General features: G+C 39.8%; 1 protein-coding gene and 1 pseudogene across 1 annotated transcript in view; both read right to left on the reverse strand.

Annotated features, from left to right (window-relative positions):
- Nucleotides 1-19,786, reverse strand: part of LOC135207454 (inositol hexakisphosphate and diphosphoinositol-pentakisphosphate kinase 2-like) — a gene marked incomplete at its 5' end in the record, with an annotated part of 255,448 nt that overhangs the window by 135,641 nt on the left and 100,021 nt on the right. Inside the window, 2 exon segments of the mRNA XM_064239179.1 lie at nucleotides 5,608-5,722; nucleotides 5,953-6,104. Coding sequence (XP_064095249.1) covers nucleotides 5,608-5,722; nucleotides 5,953-6,104 — 267 coding nt within the window.
- LOC135207138 (inositol hexakisphosphate and diphosphoinositol-pentakisphosphate kinase-like) overlaps nucleotides 16,021-19,786 on the reverse strand; it is a 54,381-nt pseudogene continuing 50,615 nt past the window's right edge.

Here is a 19,786-nt window from a genome sequence, read left to right on the forward strand (position 1 = left end):
CCAATCCTGACTCTTTCCCGAAAGCACATGATGTTAGGGCAGTAGCCACCTCAATTAATTATTTCCAACACATGAACTTCGATGAGTTGAAAAAGTATACCGGATGGAAATCGCCGACAGTGTTCAAACGCCATTACCTTAAGTCCTTGGAAGCTCTGAAATTTTCAGCAGTAGCAGCGGGAAACATAGTTTCCCCTGATTCTAGTTAATTTGTAGTAGAAGATTCAGTCCTCCTTTCTACCTGCTTCACCCAACAGTTCGTCTATTCCTACCGTGTTCATTTACATTCACCTGGTGTCTTAGCTGCTTTTATGATGATGTAGTGGGTGCCCCTTAGTTTTTGCTAGGGACACTCACAGATGATTATGGATTTTGATCTCATGGATGTTACCCCTTATTTTTATGCTAGGGGATACATCTCATTTATAATGGTTACGGGTTTTGTATATTAAGTCATATGCATTCCTTATATATTATCATTGTTGTTTAATTTGTTCATTTGACTACTCTAATTGCTATTATATTTTGATACATGCCTTTACACAGATACCATTTTGTTACATGTAAGCCATTTACCTCTGTACATATGTAAATTACCTTATGATAAGAAACATGTTTAGAATTAAGGGTAATTTAAGCATATTTCTATTTTGTATCACGTGTATTTGTATCTTTTTAGCAATTATATTCTTTTTTATATTTACTTTATTTTTTATTTGAGACCTATTCTGATTTATTTTATTACTTTTGTTTACAATCTTGTGCTATTTCTCTGGTACGATTTCGCGCAGCGACACGAGCTGAGCCAGAAAAGGGATTTTGACGTAAGGAAAAATCTATTTCTGGGCGATTGGCTCGTGTCGCCAGCGAAATCCCACCCTACCCATCCCTTCGCCCAAGATTGTCCGCTAACTTCAGGATGGCCACCAGAGGCGCAGCAGTCGGCAGCATGGGATGGAGTAGTAGTAGTACGAGCTGCTCACTCTGTGGGTCGGCTCTCCTCATGGAGGGTTTTTGTTGTGGGAGATTTCTATTGGTATTTGGCTCGTGGTAGTGGTCTCACTCGCCTAGTGTTCATACCGACACCCTCTTGGAGGGTGAGCGAGTCAGTTATACTGACCTTTTTCTTTATTTTATTTATTCTCTGGTATGTGTTAGTACATTTACCCTAGAAATAATAGATTAAAGGATATTTCGCTGGCGACACGAGCCAATCGCCCAGAAATAGATTTTTCCTTACGTCAAAATCCCTTAAGTATTCCTAAAACAAAGTAAAAACTTCAGGAAATCAAACATGAAATACTGCCCTAAGAGGTGGGAAAACATTATTCTGTAATCTTTAAGTGTCAAAGAGAAAAAAGGCAAAAAGGAAAGAAGTGAACAAAAGCCAAACTAAATTCTGCACATAGACTTTGGCTTGAACACAGTATAGTTTTATGTTTAAGAAATTACTTTAAGCTAATTTGTAATTTTTATCTACCTTAAACTGCAATTTTACTTCATAATTTCACAAATAAAATTATAATAAAATTATGACAATATTTCCACCACCAGATGGTTTTCAAGAATTTGAACTGCCAGAACACAGATGCTGGCACTGAGGTTACATTAAAGGTTAAGTACAATGTGCTTCAGCTACTTTGCAGTTTTTAAATTGTTCTACCATTATCAATAAATATTCATCATTAACTGGCATCATTTGGAATTTAAGGTATCCTAAGACTGTGTGAGGCTATTTTTATTACTGTCCTAAATTTCATTTAAGCTTTATGAAGAGGCATTTGTTTTTCCTTACACTTCAACATTTTATGCAATCTACTCTGAGGATTTTTTACACTTTATCACATCAGTAATAGCAATCCATACCATTTAAGAATGTGATAATCTACCATGGCTCTAATAAATAAGACAAAGTGACAATTACAGTGGCACCTCACTTTTCTTACATATCCATTCCAGAAGCTCCCATGGAGTCCGAAACCTATGAAAACCAAAACAATAATTCCCATAAGGAATAATGTAAATACAATTAATGTGTTCCATGCCCCAAAAATGTTTTAAAAAATACATTTCATAGAGAATAAACACACTTTTACATACAGAAAACAAGGAGAGATAAATATGAATTAATAATGAATACTATTTAACATCACTCTTACCTTTATGGTAGACTCTTTTTAGTGTATGGAAGATGGAGAGAAGGAGAAGGAGAGGTTATTGTTTGGAAGGTGATACCCCTCCAGAAGGACTTCAGTTATTAAAAACCTATCTGGGGTTACCTACTTTTCCATTTCATTTTTTACTAGCATTATCTGGGATTACTTCCCCTCTTCGGTTTTTACTGGCACTAGGACCAGCTTGAGAGTCACTGGACTCCTGTTGCACAACAAAACTGTGTAGAGGCATTTGTTTCTGGCATCTTTTTAAAATTTGCCTAAAGTGGAACAAGACATTGTCATTAAAGATGTTGGATACACAGATTACATCTATGCTGGGATGATAATTCTCCACAAAATCTTTTACATCACTCCACTTTGCAAACATGTCCTTAAACACTGAAGTAGGTATATTATGTATGCCCATTCACTTTCTGAAATTTTCAAACCAGCCTCTGCTGGCCTAAAATTCACAAACAGCAGCACTTGAAGCATTTTCAGCACGCAACACCCTCCAACACTTTGCTACGAGTTCTTTCTTAAATTCTACAGTGTTTCTCGCCATTTTTACAGAAGGGCTGGCACTTGGAACTTTCTTTGGCCCCATCATGGCTTATTTTGCAGCTGCACAATAAAACAATAAAAAAGCACAAAAAACAACGAACACAAAAGCAGAATGGGTCATGAGAGAAGACGGGATGCTTTGTTTGGGCGCTCAGTATGGGGCCCAGTCACATGGCGGGCCACAGAAGGAGCGTTTTCGAGTGAATGAAATCCAAGGAAACATACAACACCTAAGAAAACATTTTGTAAGAAAAAGTCTACAAAAACCAGGGTGTAAAAAACCGAGGTTCCACTGTGTCTTAACCCTCTTATGCCGAAGGGGTATAGTAATAAAAAAAGTCTCCCGTATGCCAAAGCGGTCTTGGAGTGAGCGCCGAAGCAGAAAAAATATTTTTTCAAAAAATCACAGCGAGCTTAGTTTTCAAGATTAAGAGTTCATTTTTGGCTCCTTTTTTTTCATTGCCTGAAGTTTAGTATGCAACCATCAGAAATGAAAAAAAATATCATTATCATATATAAATAATACGATATATGATAGCGCGAAAAACAAAATTTCATATATAATTGTATTCAAATCGCGCTGTGAGCAAAACGGTTAAAGCTAACGAGTTAATTTTTTTCTTTGTATTGTACACTAAATTGCAATCATTTTGGTACATAACACATTGTAAAATGATCAAAGCAACACAGAGAAAATATTATCACAAAATGATGCATGAATTCGTAACAAGCGGACGTAACAAATTTTTTTTTTCAAAAATTCACCATAAATCTAAATATTGTTCTAGAGACTTCCAATGTTTCAAAATGAAGATAAATGATTGAATATTACTATACTGTAAGAGTTTTAGCTTACAATTGCAGTTTTCGACCATTTCAGACGAGTTAAAGTTGACCGAATGTCGAATTTTTTTTATATATTTTTTTATATGCAAATATTTCCAAAATGAGAAGAGTTACAACCCTCAAATATTTTTAGTTGTATTCTACATGGAATTGCGCACATTTTCATTTATAAAACTCTATGAAACGCCTAATATGAAACGGAGCAAATATAACGATAATGCGACGTACACATTTCGGAGATTTGCGGTGGAGAATCCGTGCGTGGAGTTACCGCGCGGACGTAAGGAAAAAGTTTTTTCATAAATTCACCATAAACTAAATATTGTGCTAGAGACTTCAAATTTGTTTCAAAATGAAGATAAATGACTGAATATTACTAGACTGTAAGGTTTTTAGCTTACAATTACGTTTTTCGACTATTTCGGTAGTCAAAGTTGACGGAACATGGTTTCTTTCTATTTATCGTCATTTATATGCAAATATTTCGAAAATGAGAAAAGCTACAGCCTTCAATCATTCTTTGTTGCATTCTACATAAAATTGCACACATTTTCATATATTAAACTTTATGTAACGGCTAATTTAAAATGGTGTAAACATTACGACAATCGCACAAAAAAATTTCTGATTTTTTTCGGAAGTTACCTCGCGGACGTAAGGAAAAAGTTTTTTTTTTTTCATAAATTCACCATAAATCAAAATATTGTGCTAGAGACAAAATGAAGGTTAATGATCGAATATTACTAGAATATAAGATTTTAAGCTTACAATTGCGTTTTTCGACCATTTTAGTAGAGTCAAAGTTGACCGAAGGTTGAAATTTTGGCACTTATTGTTATCTATATGAAAATATTTCAAAACTGATAAAAGCTACAACCATGGGTTGTCTTTAGATGTATTGTGCATGAAATTGTGCACATTTTCATATATAAAACTTTATGTAACGGCAAATTTAAAATGGTGCAAACATTACGACAAACGCACAAAAAAATTTATCGGAAGAGTTACCGCGCGACGTAAGGAAAAAGTTTTTTCATAAATTCACCACAAATCGAAATATTGTGCTAGAGACGTCCAATTTGTTGCAAAATGAAGGTAAATGATTGAATATTACTAGAATATAAGAGTTTTAGCTTACAATTGCTTTTTTTGACCATTTCGGTAGAGTCAAAGTTGACCGAAGGTTGAAATTTTGGCACTTATTGTTATCTATATGAGAATATTTCTAAACTGATAAAAGCTACAACCATGGTTTGTTTTTAGTTGTATTGTGCATGAAATTGTGCACATTTTCATATATAATACTCCATGTAACGGCTAATTTAAAATGGTACAAAAATTATGTCAAAGTGACAAAATAATTTCTGAGATGTGTCACTGATACTTTTTAGTGCGATAATAAAGAAATTCGTGCTTGCGCACCCGGGTAACGATTGTAAACAAAACAACGCCTTGATCCGTGAGCTCCCAGCATCCCCCAAGGCGCGTGATTCAAAAGTTTTCGGCTGGTAGGCCTGCTGGTAGGCCTATAAGTATTTTTCCGCGAATTTTTAAAAAAACTTTTTTATGTCGACATTTAATACGTCCAATCGGCACCCGGGAGACAATTTATCTTGACGTTTAATACGTCCAATCGGCGTAAGAGGGTTAAAATCAATCAATCAATTTATTGAATATGAGAAATTTTTCTACTTCTTTAAAGAAAATTTTACATGTCTTAATTTTTTTGTCTGCACAAGCCTTGTAGTACTGTAAACTTTACTTTGTAATCACAAAACTTTTCTTGTTAGCCTCTGTATATGTATCTAAAATTTTTTTAGTGAGTAGCACAAACACATGATTTTTAACCATTGGGATTATTTTTGAGGTAGGTTTCTATGCACAAATATAAGAAGGTTACTGGATGAAAAGCAACAACATACAAAATATGAAGAATGCTGTACTACTATACTTAAACTACACCTGCTTTAGCTTTAGACTTATGCTGTGTCCAACAATTATCATAGCACCAACCATCAAGCAAAATAATATATTAACTTACATCTAATAATCCTCCAAATCGTAAGACAGTGAGTAATGAATGGATATGACTCTCGCTGGTAAAATATAGCCGAGTCCTCACATGACGGCCAGGACTACTCACTCCATGAGAATAGCTAAAAAAAGTTTGCAAGAGAAAGTAATATAAATCTTCTGGACAATTAATAAAAATATCAAAAGGCACTGTAAATGAATGCAGTTGTTACACCAGTTATGTGTCCACCAAAAAATTCCAAGAATACAAAATTATAACGTCAAAAAGCATTCAATCAGATATGTCAAGAAATTAATGAAAAAAATTACAGGAATATTTCCTTTCAATAAAATAAAAGAATATAAAACCCACCGTGGATTCAATCTGTTAATGCTCTCTCCCTGATTCTCTTCACTTTCTTCTTCTCCTATATTTCTCTGCAAATCTGCTCTTATTTTCTTGAGCAAGGGTGTGCAGATACCTTGACCAATAGCTACCTTCTCTTGCTGAGTCATTCCATATTCCTAAGAATACAGTATAAAAAATAGCAATGACTGGTTAAAGTAATATTTTGCACATTTCTCATTAAAAAATTGTGCATATACCTAAAACTAATTTATACTTTGAACTGCACAAATCATGTTTCTTCTATATACCAATTCAATATTATTATGAGAGAAGTCTGGAAACAAAAATGAGTAGGGTCATGAATGAGGCATGAATCAGCCATGAAAGAATGTGGATTAGCTGATACTTGCAGATGACGGAACTCTTACTGGTAATTATGGAAATCTACAAAAACTGGCACTAAAGCTTAGAAGTACTATGTATATGTATACTGTTAGGAAAAGTACATTTAACAAGACAAATAGAAGTCAGGAAGATGTAGCATTGAATGCTTGTAAAACTTGTGCAAGAATGGACATTGATATTTGGTACAGATTTTTGGAGTAATTGTTATGAAATAATCAATAACCATAAAACTTGCACAGGAACACAGAGAAGTCATCATTAGTGTTGAAGGTAACATTAGAGTCAAAGGAACTTCCAGGAAATTTATTTGTTTTCCCAAACTAATTAGTGTACATATAATTTGCCCTTTTTGTGGTTACAAAATAATCCCAGATGTTCCAGTCCCTTTCAAATGAAAGAAAGAAAACAGCAGTCAGCTGGTGCTGCACACATGCGGGCAGATACCAACCTCTCAGATGGCTACTACCAGGCTCAGTACTGGATTTAGTGGTTGGTTTGGTGAGATGAAAAAAAAAGCTACAGCCAGGATTTATTAGACTTTTAAACAAGTTTAACATAAAAACAAAACATGATGCATATAAGGACTGTGCTCCTATATGCTTCACAGAAATGGAGAGTAGCAGAAAATATGAAAGAAATTCTAACGTGGTATTACTATGAAATTCCAATCTTCACAGCAGACATAAGCTTAGATGACAGTACAAATAAGGAAGCAGCTAATAGATATGGTCAAAAATAAAATAAAAAAAGATCAAACTTCTAAATATACTGATGGTTTGGACAGGCAATGAGAAAGAAAAGGAGCAATCACTTAGAAAAGCAATAAATACAGTATTGGGAAGTTGCCTAACAGAGTGGTAAATCTACATAATGGAGAAAGTCTATAAATGAGGATTTGGATCAAACGATATTTCTGGTAGAAAGTACACAAGATAAAAAGAATAGAATGTACTCATCAGATGTCTTGCCCTGTACCTATAAAGAAAACTAAACAAAAGTACTAATAGACATGAGGCTGTACAAACTGGGAAATGTTATCATGCATGAGACGATGAAAAAATAATATAACTGAGCAAAACTCATCAAACCCTACTGGTTATTTGTATTAAAATTGTTCTTAGTCGTCCCAACCCTTTGGTTAATTTTTTTTATTTTAGCACATACATATGAAGGCTATTTGTCTTTTAAACATACATTAGACACATGTAAGTCTTCAGAGTTACTAAGTGAACTGCCTGAAAATCTTGCATATTTATGAACACAGTCTTGGTTTTCATGACTAAAAAAGGGATTTTGACGAAGGAAAAATCTATTTCTGGGTGATTGGTGCTCGTGTCGCCCTATGAAAGTAATCCTTAATATCATCTTTCTAGGTAAAATTATCCTAAAATTACCAGAGAAAAAAACAAAATTAAGAAAATGTCAGTAAGATGACTCGCTCACTCTTAAAAAGAAGTGTCGGTATGATATAGGGGCGAGTGTGGAACACTACCACGAGACAAACACCAATTAGAACTTCCCTATCAGAATCCCCCTAAGAGAGAGCTGATACCAACGGGCGATGCAGCCTCTACTACTACTACTAGAGGACGCCACGGACAGCAGCGCCCCTAGCGGTCATCCTTAATTAAAACCATAAATACATCTTGTCCTGCAAGGGGGGGAAAACAAACCCTAAAAAGGGATGGGTTTCATAGGGCGACACGAGCCAATCACCCAGAAATAGATTTTTCCTTCGTCAAAAATCCCTTTTCTGGGCTCAGCTCGTGTCGGCCTATGAAAGAGTACCAGAGAAACAGACAAGATGGGAAAAGGGAAAAATGAAAAACATATTAAAATGATGGATATAAGTAAATCAAAGTAAATCAAACAAGCATACAAAATAAAATTAAGTACTTAAAACTAACTATATTACAGTAATCAATAACAGAATGTTAGTAAACTTAAAGTACTTAAATGGTAGTAACAAAAATCATAAATATGCATGTAAAATAAGGAAATGTTTGATTTACTTAATTAGAACATATAAGTACAATTATATATATACATGTGTCCTACCCTAGCATAAAAATAAGGGTAGGTACACTCAATTCCATCATTAATACAAATAAAACAAGTAATTCAAATATATACAAACACATTGTGACTGAAGTTATCACAAGTTAAATGGAAATTTACACAAACATATTGTGGCCTAACCTAGCATAAAAATAAGGTTAGGACCACTGGGGTACATATCAGTACCCATGTGGTTGTCCCTAGCAAAAAAAATAAGGGACAAACCACTATAACACACAACGGCTAAGGCTATAATGATGAGTAGCCTGGTGATAGGTTGAGGCATGTTGGTTGAAGTAGGTAGAAAGGAGACCTGGATCAATACTACAACTACTAAGCAGTATCAGGGGAAACTATGTTTCCCGCTGCTACTGCTGAAAACTTTAAAGATTCCAAGGACTTTAAATAATGCCGTTTAAAGACTGTCGGGGATTTCCATCCAGTATACTTCCTAAGATCCTCAAAGTTCATATGTTGGAAATAGTTAATAGAGGTGGCTACTCCCCTGATATCATGTGCTCTTGGGAATGACTCAGGGTTGGCTTGTTTAATGAAGTAAAGGATTTGTTGCCTAATACCTTTAACTGACAAAGTACCACCTTTTTCTCTCATGAAGAGAGCACCCGAGGATCTAGAAGAAGTACGAGATAGAAAGGCTCTAAGGGTTGATACTGGGCAGAGAGAAGGATCCTGTGGAAGTGGGATAACCTTCCAAGGAGCCCACCTTGCAAGAGGATCTTCATTTTTGGCTAAAAAGCTACGATCCGGAGCAAGTAGAACTTCTCCTGATGGAGGAATTCCACATGACCCGCATCTCTGGATAGAGCCGACAGTTCTGAAATTCTTGCTCCATGAGGCTAGGCCTTAATAGAATAGAGTCTTCCTCAGGAGCATTATGAATGTACAAGATGAGTTGTCAGTATCTGAAGCTAGTTTGAGAACATCATTCAAGAACCATGAAACTGTAGTAGGCCTCTGAGAAGGTCTAAGTCTAGCACAGGCTTTAGGGATAGATGTGAAATAAGATTCAGTTAAATCTATCTGAAAACCTACTTGAAAGATTTTCTTCAAAGCCGACTTGTGAGTGGTAATCGTGCTAGCTGCTAAACCTTTTTCAAATAAAGATCTGAAAAAGGATATAGCCAAATTAACTGTCATGGTTGTAGTGTTCGATTCTCTCAAGAAAGAGCTAATTTCTTAACAGCTGAGTCATATTGTCTGATGGTTGACTCCCTCTTATCTGATTCCAGGAAGAGAATATTCTGTGGATCAATGTTAGCATCTTTATTAGCCGCAAACTTCATGAAGTCCATAAAGTTAGGGTCTGGGGAGAGTTCCTGAGGAAGCGAACACAGTCCTCATTTGTACTGATTGTGATAGTTTGGGATTGGGGATCCGTTGAGGTCGGAGACCCAATTCCAAGAGAAGTGGATACCAGTTGCTCTTGGGCCAGTCCGGTGCAATCAGAGCTACTATCCCTTTGAAAGACCTTAGTTTTTGTCTAGGACTTTCAGGAGAAGATTCACTGGAGGAAAAACGTAAATCTCCTCCACTGATTCCAATCCAACGACAGGGCGTCCGTGGCATAAGCCAGAGGGTCCAGGTTGGGGGCCACATAGCAAGGGAGCTTGTGGTTCGCTTGTGAGGCGAAGAGATCCACTTGGAGACCTGGACTCTCCGGCTTACCCACTGGAATGACCCGTCGTCCAGAGACCACTCTGATTCCAGAGGAACTGACCGGGACAGGGCGTCTGCTATCACATTCCTTACTCCTGCCAGGTGAGTGGCAGACAGATGCCATTTGTGTTTGTTTGCTAATGCAAAGATGGCTATCATGACATGATTCACATGCTTGGATTTGGACCCTCCTCTGTTGATGCAATGAACTACCACTGCACTGTCCAAAACTAGCCTTAGATGAGACTTCTTCGGGGGAAGCAGTCTCTTCAGAGTAAGAAATACTGCCATTGCTTCCAACACGTTTATGTGGAGCTGGCGAAATTGAACTGACCAAGTCCCCTGAACCTGTTTGAACTGAGAGTATCCCCCCCACCCGGACAGGGATGCATCCGTGTGAATGGTTAACACTGGGAGGGGATATTGAAGGGGTACTTTCTTGGCTAAGTTCTTTACTTTTGACCAAGGCCGTAGTTTGGTTGCGGAGGATCTGTGGGATTACTGACAACTTGTCTCGATATTTGGAGTTTGCTCTTGACCGCCAAATTCGATTTATATCTTTCAGCCTTGCTTTCAGAAGGATATCTGTTACTGAAGCAAACTGAAGAGACCCTAGGATTCTCTCCTGGTTTCTTCTTGACGTTTGTTTGCACTTGAGAAATTGCCTGACAGATTTTGCTATTTCCTTCCGTTTGGCTACTGGAATTGATAGATTGTGGGAGGACAAATCCCACTGGATTCCCAGCCACTGAAAACGAGATTCCGGAACAAGTCTGGATTTCGTTTTGTTATCTGGAACCCCAGATGTTCCAGAAAGTGAACTACCTTTTTGGTAGCTTTGAGACATTCCTCGATGTTGGTGCCCAGATCTAACCAATAGTCGAGGATGCCGCTACCATGATTCCCTGAGCTCTCAATTGTTGTACAACCACTTCTGCTATCTTTGTGAATACCCATCTGGGGGCTACATTCAGACGAAGGGCATCACTTTGAATGAGAATGTCTGATTTCCTAGCCTGAATCCTAGGAATGGGCGGAAGTGCCTGGCTATAGGGATATGATAGTATGCGTCTGTAAGATCGATGGAGCATGTGACGGCTCCACGCGGCAGTAAGGTCCTTACTTGCGAGAGGGTAAGCATCTTGAACTTGTCGCAGCGAATGAAAGAGTTTAGCTTTGACAAGTCTAAGATTACCCTTCTTTTTGTTGAGCCTTTCTTTGGAACGCTGAATAAGCGACCTTGAAATTTTAGATGCTTGACTCTCGCAATAGCTCCTTTCTGAAGGAGTTCTTCCGCGTAATCTATCAATTCCTCTGACGGTAGCTGATGGAATGATTTGATTGGAGGAGGATCTTGGATCCAGCTCCAGCCTAATCCTTTGGACACTATGCTCTGTGCCCAACTGCTGAACCCCCACCTGTGGCGGAAAAGGAACAGCCTCCCTCCTACCTGGAGAGCCTCATTGCTGATGGGCGGGTTGGCCACCACGCCCTCCTCTGAACTGTTTACTCCTTGCGCCCCTTCCTGCGCCACGGTGACGAAAGTAACCTCTCGCCCTACCCCTCGATTGAGAGTAGCCTTGAACCTCATAAGCAGGGTTAAAGGCAGGCGAGATGGCATAGGAGGTCGAAGGCTGGGATTGCTGGGGCACAGGCGGGAGGAACGGCTGAGTTTGTTTAGCTGTAGCAGGTTGCCCTTGTTGGGTGACTGGGACCGCCTGCACAAACTGCTGCTGAGGCTGGAGTTTTTGTATGGCTGGAATCTCTTACCAGCCTTCTTTGGTTTCTTGCCAGCAGTAGGAACGGATTCCTGTTTCTCTAGAGGAAATGCCCCACCTAGCTCTAAGGCTCTGGTTGAGTCTAGCAGCTTCGTGATGAACTTCGTTCACTGCTGACTCTGGGAAGAGATCCGCTCCCCACATGCTGGCAGATAAGTCTATTAGGCTCGTGCCTGATAGTACACTCTTGAAGAACATGCTTCCGACAGTTCTTCCTAGGCTTGGAAGAAGTCAAAAGCGTCTAGCAGAACCGTGTGAAATTGTGATTTCGCTAAGATCTTAAATAGCGGTTCGTTCGCATAAGACAGTGCAGCCATTTCCGTGACTATGATAGAGTTAAGGGACCTGCCAAACCTAGTCCGCGCATCGAACTCTGCCTGGATTAGGGAGTCCGGCAGCCTAGGCAACTTCTCACCGAACTGGTCCATAGCGCAGTCCGGCTTGAGTTTACCCTGCGTGAAAGTAGCAGGCAAGGTTTTCCCATAACTCTCCGAAGGCGGGAAAGAGTGGAGAAGTGGACTCCGACTCTCTCAACTGCGGAAGGGGCTCATCCTTGAGGACTGCCTGAAGAGCCTTCTCCACCAATTTCGTGGCGAACGGAAGAGAGACCTCCTCTTCCGTGGCGAAAATAGTGAATGGGCTCTTATAGGCCTGGAGTTTAGTATTCGTACACTCCCAGTCCTCAAGGCAGTGAACCCATTCCCGTTGGGCGTGGTCTCTACTGTAGAGGACAGACTCCTTCGAGATCTTGTCCTCCCTTGTAAAGAGCCGTTGGTGTCAGCCTAGCATAACCACCCGATGAAAGGCTGTGACAGTCCCGGAGGATAGAACTACGAAGTCCTCAATCCTTCGAGTGCCAAACTCCGGGAGCGAAATTCATCCCGTCCTTAAAGGGAGCGTAGGGACCGCTACTCTCCATGGATTCTCCATAGAGAAAGCTGGCAGAGAGTCGTAAGACGGGAGTTGGAGGATCCCCGTGCTAGAAGCAGGGGATACTGGGGAGGAGCCTCGGATAGCCCAGACATCGATCCTCAGCTCTCTTACTCTATTCGAGAGTTCTTGAACGGTCTGTCCAGTTTGAGACCAGAGTGCTCGACAATTGTGGCGAACATCTGCTCAAAGCGGGTTCCCCAAGCTGAGATTTGAGAACCCACCATCGCTCCTACCTGCCTCCATCATTCCTGGGTGAGACAGGAGAAGGAACGCAGGAGCTGGTGCTTGCTACCCCTGCCGGCATAGCCGGGAGGGGAGGGGGGCAACGGAGGCTGGGAGAAGGCAACGACTCGGAAGGTAGCGCGAGCTTTCTCCTTCGAAGCCTTGCCTCTAGAACTCTTCGACTGGGAAGAGCTTGGCTTAGCCTTCACCGCGTCGGCGTAAGAAGTCGATGACTTCCTAGCCGAAGAAGACGAAGCCGACTTTCTAGAAGTCGACTTAGACAGAGTCTTCGGTCTCTCTTTCCCTTCTCCTTGGGAGGTACAGAGAGACGGGGGGACGGGAGTGCGGCTAGGGATCTCAGATCCCGGAAAGAAAGCCTTGGAAAGATGCGGAAGAAGAAGGACAGGAGAAGATCCAGGAGCGCCAAGGAAAGACCTTGGGAGCCCGACCAAACCTACCTCAACCAACAAACCCCTCACTCACTACCGCCATCGGCTCGAGGTTCAGATCCAGGCCGGCGACGTCCGGGACTGGCTCCTGGGCAGCTACGAGCCCCAACGACTGCTGAAGATCTTGCTGGATGGCGGCTATTACGGGGGCGGCGGACAAGGGATCGACGTAGCCCGTCGACTTGCCCGCAGGGAAGATCTGGATGGCCAGCTTTTTATCCAGAATGTAGGGCTGGCCCTTGGCGGCGTTCTTTCCAAAGCGCCTACCCACGCTTTCAGAGTGGCGAGGGCGACTTCCCTCACCCCGCTAGCTGAAAGAAAAGCTGAATTAGCTACCAATTGCGGACAGGGTTAACAAAACTTACGAACTAAAAGTGTTAGTAAATTGATAACTAGTTTTATAATGGTCTTACCCCATCAACCAGCTGACCGACCAGGTCGTAGCAAATGGTGCAGGCCTCGGGATGCCAAACGATGAACTCGTTTTGTTTGAACAGGGTGGGGGAACACGGGGCATGAGAACCTGCACTCATCGTGTCCGCAGGGGTCATGTAACGTCGCATTGCAAGCGAGGACCTGACAGTTGGTAGCCTGTAAGTAGAAACGTACATGAGTACAGAGTAATACTTACAGTCTAACATATGCTCCGCTGGTGCCGGAGCGATAAAGTTAGATGAAACCAGAGCCCTGCTAAAATACGTGTGGTAACCATGTTGGAAGAAAGTCTATGGCTCCGCCAGTGGCGGAGGCACAAAAATCAACCAACTAGGAGTGGTGGTAAAGGAAACAAACCACAAACGTAAAATGGCGGGGTGGGGATGGTTGATAACATAATAGTAAAAAACACAATTCATTGTAAAACACATCTTAAATTAGGGTATATATCCTTACATAGTACAGTAATAACATCAAAACCAACTTCTCTCCACCCGTCTACTAGAAGAGTGCGTAGGTAAGGGTAAGCTCCCTTCCGGTAGCGGGGGAGAGATATAAGGATATAGTAGGCAAGCAAACGACCATCCATAGTACCCACCCTACCCGCTAGTGGAGCCAATAACCTATAACCAAAGGGGCCCCGGCTGCGACGGAAGGCTCCTTTCGTATCGTAAGGGAGGTGGCTGAGTAATGGGTATGGGGGGGAAGGAGTGGTCCCGGTGAAACACCGCGGGAGCGAGGAAAGGGGGAAGGGATGGCCTACTCCTCCCCACCTCACCAACTACCCGTATGGAGAACCCGGTACCTCCTAGTGGTCGCCCTAAACCCCTTGCTGGCGGAAACCTCCCGGCACCTCCGGAATGAGAGAGAAGGCTAAGAGGTGTTATGACACTCCAGGGGGGGTCCCCAGCTCCTCCCTACATCAGAGAGGGAGGGAAGGGGGGCAGGGTGAGGTGCTATGGAACACGTGACTCCTAGTGGCCTAGGCCGCGATCACCACAACCGTGGTAGGGCCACGTGAACCAAGCTGTACCAATACATGGAACAAGCACCTAGGCTAGCCTAACACCCTAAATAATAATAATAATAAAATACATCGAAAGGTGGAAGAGACACTTTTAGGAAAAGAGAAAGAAGCCCAGGAGGAGGCAACTATTCCAAGAAACAGTAGCCTACTCGGAGCCAGCGATAGCCGATGTAGAGCAAGAGCCGGGATGCTGGGCCAGAACCAAAATAATGATAGCCCTAAATACCAAGCTAAGAGAATGGTAAGAGGGCTAAACTAGCTAAAACTCGATGTAAAACAATGAACGTGAAAAATAAGCCCATAAGTATAAGAAGTCCCAGTATGGAGGACCGGGAATTCTTACGAGGCAGCATGGCCGCCACGAGACAACCGGGGCCGGGGAACCGTATATGACCTATAAAAAAGGAAAATACTGGTACCCGGAAGATAAAAACTATGATAAAAATATTACTTATGAGTTACTTAACTTAGCCGTGGCAATTGCTGAACGTTCCATCGTAGAAAACGAGATAAAATCCACAATAGTAAAAGCACAAGGGAAAACAGCGTCAAGATGCTGGCGCTAAAAATTAAGGATGACGCTAGGGGCGCTGCTGTCCGTGGCGTCCTATAGTAGTAGTAGTAGAGGCTGCATCGCCCGTTGGTATCAGCTCTCTCTTATTGGGGGATTCTTTTTGATAGGGAAGTTATAATGGTGTTTGTCTCGTGGTAGTGTTCCACACTAGCCCCTATATCATACCGACACTTCCCTTTTTTTAAGAGTGACGCGAGTCAGTCTTACTGACATTTTCTTTCTAATTTTGTTTTTTTCTCTGGTAATTTTAGGATAATTTACCTAGAAAGATGATATTAAGGATTACTTTCATAGGCCGACACGAGCTGAGCCCAGAAAAGTAACCCTCAAACAATGGTGTATTTGTAGTCACTGAAACACTAGACAATAAAATACATAGCAACCCAACAATAGGAAATATGGGTGGTCTTTCCAAATTCCTAAATAATAATCCAACAGCATCCAAACTAACAACTGATATCTAAGCACTGCTATGATATTCAATTGAATATGACAGGGAAAAATTCAAATCAGAATCGTTTTAGTTGGAATACCTCAGCCTATTTCTGTAAAGACATCAGACAAAACCTAGGAGAAGAAAATGTTCATCACTTTTAATCAAAAACTAACCACTTCAAGATAATGAAAGAACAGTCATTATTTTCCATGTCCATGTAATTTCTGAATAAGGGCATTTAAAACTGCTTTTATTACATAGCTGTTGACTTATACAGTACGTAGTATAAATAATTACAACTCTTGAACTGGCTATCTGCTTTGTTATGCTTCAAAGTTAGAAAAAGCTTTGGGTACTAGTACATGTATCAGCAAAAATTAAGGTACTCAGACTAAAATTCTTGTTGGTCATGCCATTCTCACTTATCCAAAACAGAAACAATATTACATTCTAAGAAAATGTTTATGTCTGTAGATGCAAAAAGTAGTTTCAAAGTAAAATAAAAAAAAGTACCTTCAACCTAAACCCTAACATGATTTTATCACGCAGACAAACATTACATAGTATACAAATATATGGGTTAGGCTATGAGTATAAAACTATACACTAAAGAAGTATTTTAATAAATTTGCTTTCTTGAATAGCTCACAAGATAAACAAACAAAATACGTATATTGGTAAAATACTTTTAAATATTTATAAGAAATATACAGTAAAGAATTGTTACTCATTTAAAAGCACACTGCTATACAGGCAATTCCTGGCTGAAGTCAGGTTCGGGTTAATAGCACTGTAAGTGCTATTTATTCCCACTACAATTATGATGCTTTGGTTTATAGCGATTTTCAGCTCACAGTGCGCCAGAGGGTGAGGAACCCCTATCATAAACTAAGATCAGCAGACTCGGTTAATGGCAATCTGGTTTTAGTCTAGCGCCATAAAATTGGCGATTTTCTGTGCTATAATGCACTAAGAATCCAGCTCTCGGTGCCAATAAGAGTTATGACGCTGATAAATACCTAACAGAGGTGCCATTAATCAGTTATTGGTGCCAAAATCCGGTTATCGGAACCAGAAGCGCAGTAAATCGCCAAGTTCCAGTTAATGGATATTTTCACTTATCATCAAGCCTGTCGGAATGGAACCCCTGCTGATAACCAGGAACTGCCTGTACAGTAATTATATATGCACATATAAAAATAATCAGACACATCATATTCAAAATCTCACCTGAGGAATGACAATATCTGCAAGATATTTGGCACATTTGTATAACTCTTCAGCATGCTCAAACTGAAGAGTATGATGGTTGTGTTGAACATCATACTTGATGCAGTCATATATATCAGGAATCTTAGATATATCAAATTTTCGACTTTTAGTTCTAAAATCTTTCTCCAATTTTGCCCAACGCCGCTGCATAAGTTCCCATGACTCTCCATGATAAAGAGGTAATTCTGGAACAGGGAAAGAAAATTTTAAAAGTGGGTCCAAAAGCCATTTAAATGATGTCTCTGGAGCCAAGAAGAGAAACAGTGAATATTTGTTCTTTATAGGTATGAAAATGAACAACCAAGCATATTATTAAATACCAAATACGTAATACGTACAGAAAAAATCCTCAGATACCATCACAAGATAAATAAAAGGGGTTCTTAATGCACAAAAACCTAAAGAAAAATAATGAATTTAGGCATATAAAATTTGCCAAATTTATTTTTTTTACATAAAACCTTTGATTCCAACGGCTATACATTTCAGTTTGAAGTTGTCAGTGAATACATATACTGTAGCATGTATTTAAAAAAAAAAAAGGACAATCCTGCTGTCCTGCTTGATGAGAAATACCCTCAGGAGGGGATGCTTACATCTCTCATCTACCTTATTTCATATCACATTAGGAAAAATACACTGGTGCCAAATTTCATTGAAAACCATGGTTTGTATGCTGTACTCATATCACACACCACCATTAACTCTGACATTTGTGAATATGTCATTGATTAGGAAGATATTATCAGATTAGGAAGGCATCATCAAATAAAAAATATACATATTTATTAAGCTGTCAACCCAATCAAGGATACAGACTGAAAGTTAAGACCTGCTTGCTTATTAGATTGGTAAACTCAAAGTCAGGACATCCAGTTTGATCTAGATAACTATAGTTGAAGAACATGAGTGAGGAGGGTAGTGGTCCAGTAGAAATAGAATGATGAGATGAATAACATACAATGAGAAAGAGAATATAAGAATGAGGATATACTTAGATATGGCAGATAAATGAAGGGCAATGCTCAGCATCTCTGTAGTCATCAACTCCTGGGTGTTTAATGTAAGTGCTATTGAAAGGCTTGCATAACTATGCTGGTTCCCAATCCTTTGAATATATTTTTGGTAGCAGTGTTCATTATCATACGGAGAGGTAACGGTCACAGTGATACTCTTGTACTGTGAGCCTTCAGTTCTGTTGTTATTGATCCTAAAACTATTTTATGGGTTATTGTAATAGTTTTTGGGGTCATGCTTTTTTATGACCAGGGTTTAAGTATGGAATTCTACCTTTTCTTACTTATCATGTCCCCTACTATCTTGCTTGGGTATCAAAAGATCATTATCTGCTACACAAATTCTAATTCTGCAAGGACAGCTCTCCAGGTGTTACAGTGGGAGAAGACCCTCTTGATATTATGCACCAATTATGAACCTTTAATGAGTCAGATCACTTTCCCCTTAAAATAACACATTTTTAATTAATTTGTATTTTTCATAGCTAACAAACCTGAGGTTTTAAAAACAATACAAGATTGTAAATGCAAGGAATCTGTGGCATCTGGTATCAGATGCGTAATTGAGGTGGAAACACGTCAAGAGAGTGCGCTTGAATCCAGTGATGCATCAGTCTTTCTTCAACCGTTTTGGAGAATCGACCTTCACTATGCTCTCCTCCTCCCAAGCCAGTTTTTTTTTTTTACCTAAATCCATGCTTTTGACCCTATGTTGGTACCTTTTGTGAAACAGATAGGGTATGTTATGAATGAGGGGCTTGTTATTACTATTGTCAAGTGTGAAGTCAGTTTTGTTTATCGTTAAGAATTTTCATCTAGATATCTAACACAGATCCTGTGCTTTTAATGGCTACTTAAGTTTTCTACCCATGGCAACTGTATAGTAGTATATGTCAGCCTTAGCTGAGGATCAGGACTTGTCAAACTCATCCTTTTATTCACCCTAATTCTCATTTTACTTCCATTATGACATCCTTCAAAGGGGAATTCTTAGTTATTTTCCTTTACCCCATAATTTAATGAGCAAGTACTCATTCCTTTCCTTAGGTGACCAGTAAATGTACAATTATGAAATCATCTAATAACATAGTTTCTACCTTATACATATTCAACTCTGTTTCTCTTGACCACAGCTATGAGTTCAATAGCTTACCTCAATCCAGGGGCTTAGAGTAAATCCTACAGTCCCAGTCAATAACTAAGGAATTATCAGTTTGACCTTCCCTCATTATTTGGATTAAATTGGTTGGTTTGTGGTACATAAAACTAATTACCTAAATCAATTATTTTTCATACAAATCCACATGTCTGGAATATTATTAGCTTATGTACAGTATCTTGAATGTTAAAGTATAAGACTATACATACATACATACCACAGGTGGTCCTGGTCTGGTTATCGGCTGCTTTGCTCATGGGGCTTCGGTTTATGGCGGTTTTCAAAAATATTCATTAAAAAAATAAGGTTCTTATAGTGGCACATTCGGTATCGGTGCCATAAGCCACCCATCCACTATGGCAAGCCATTGCGGCGGGTCGGGGGCGCCATTAAGTGATGTATGAAAGTCTAAGGGAG

This window comes from Macrobrachium nipponense, chromosome 32 (assembly GCF_015104395.2).
Source record: "Macrobrachium nipponense isolate FS-2020 chromosome 32, ASM1510439v2, whole genome shotgun sequence".
NCBI lineage: Eukaryota > Metazoa > Arthropoda > Malacostraca > Decapoda > Palaemonidae > Macrobrachium > Macrobrachium nipponense.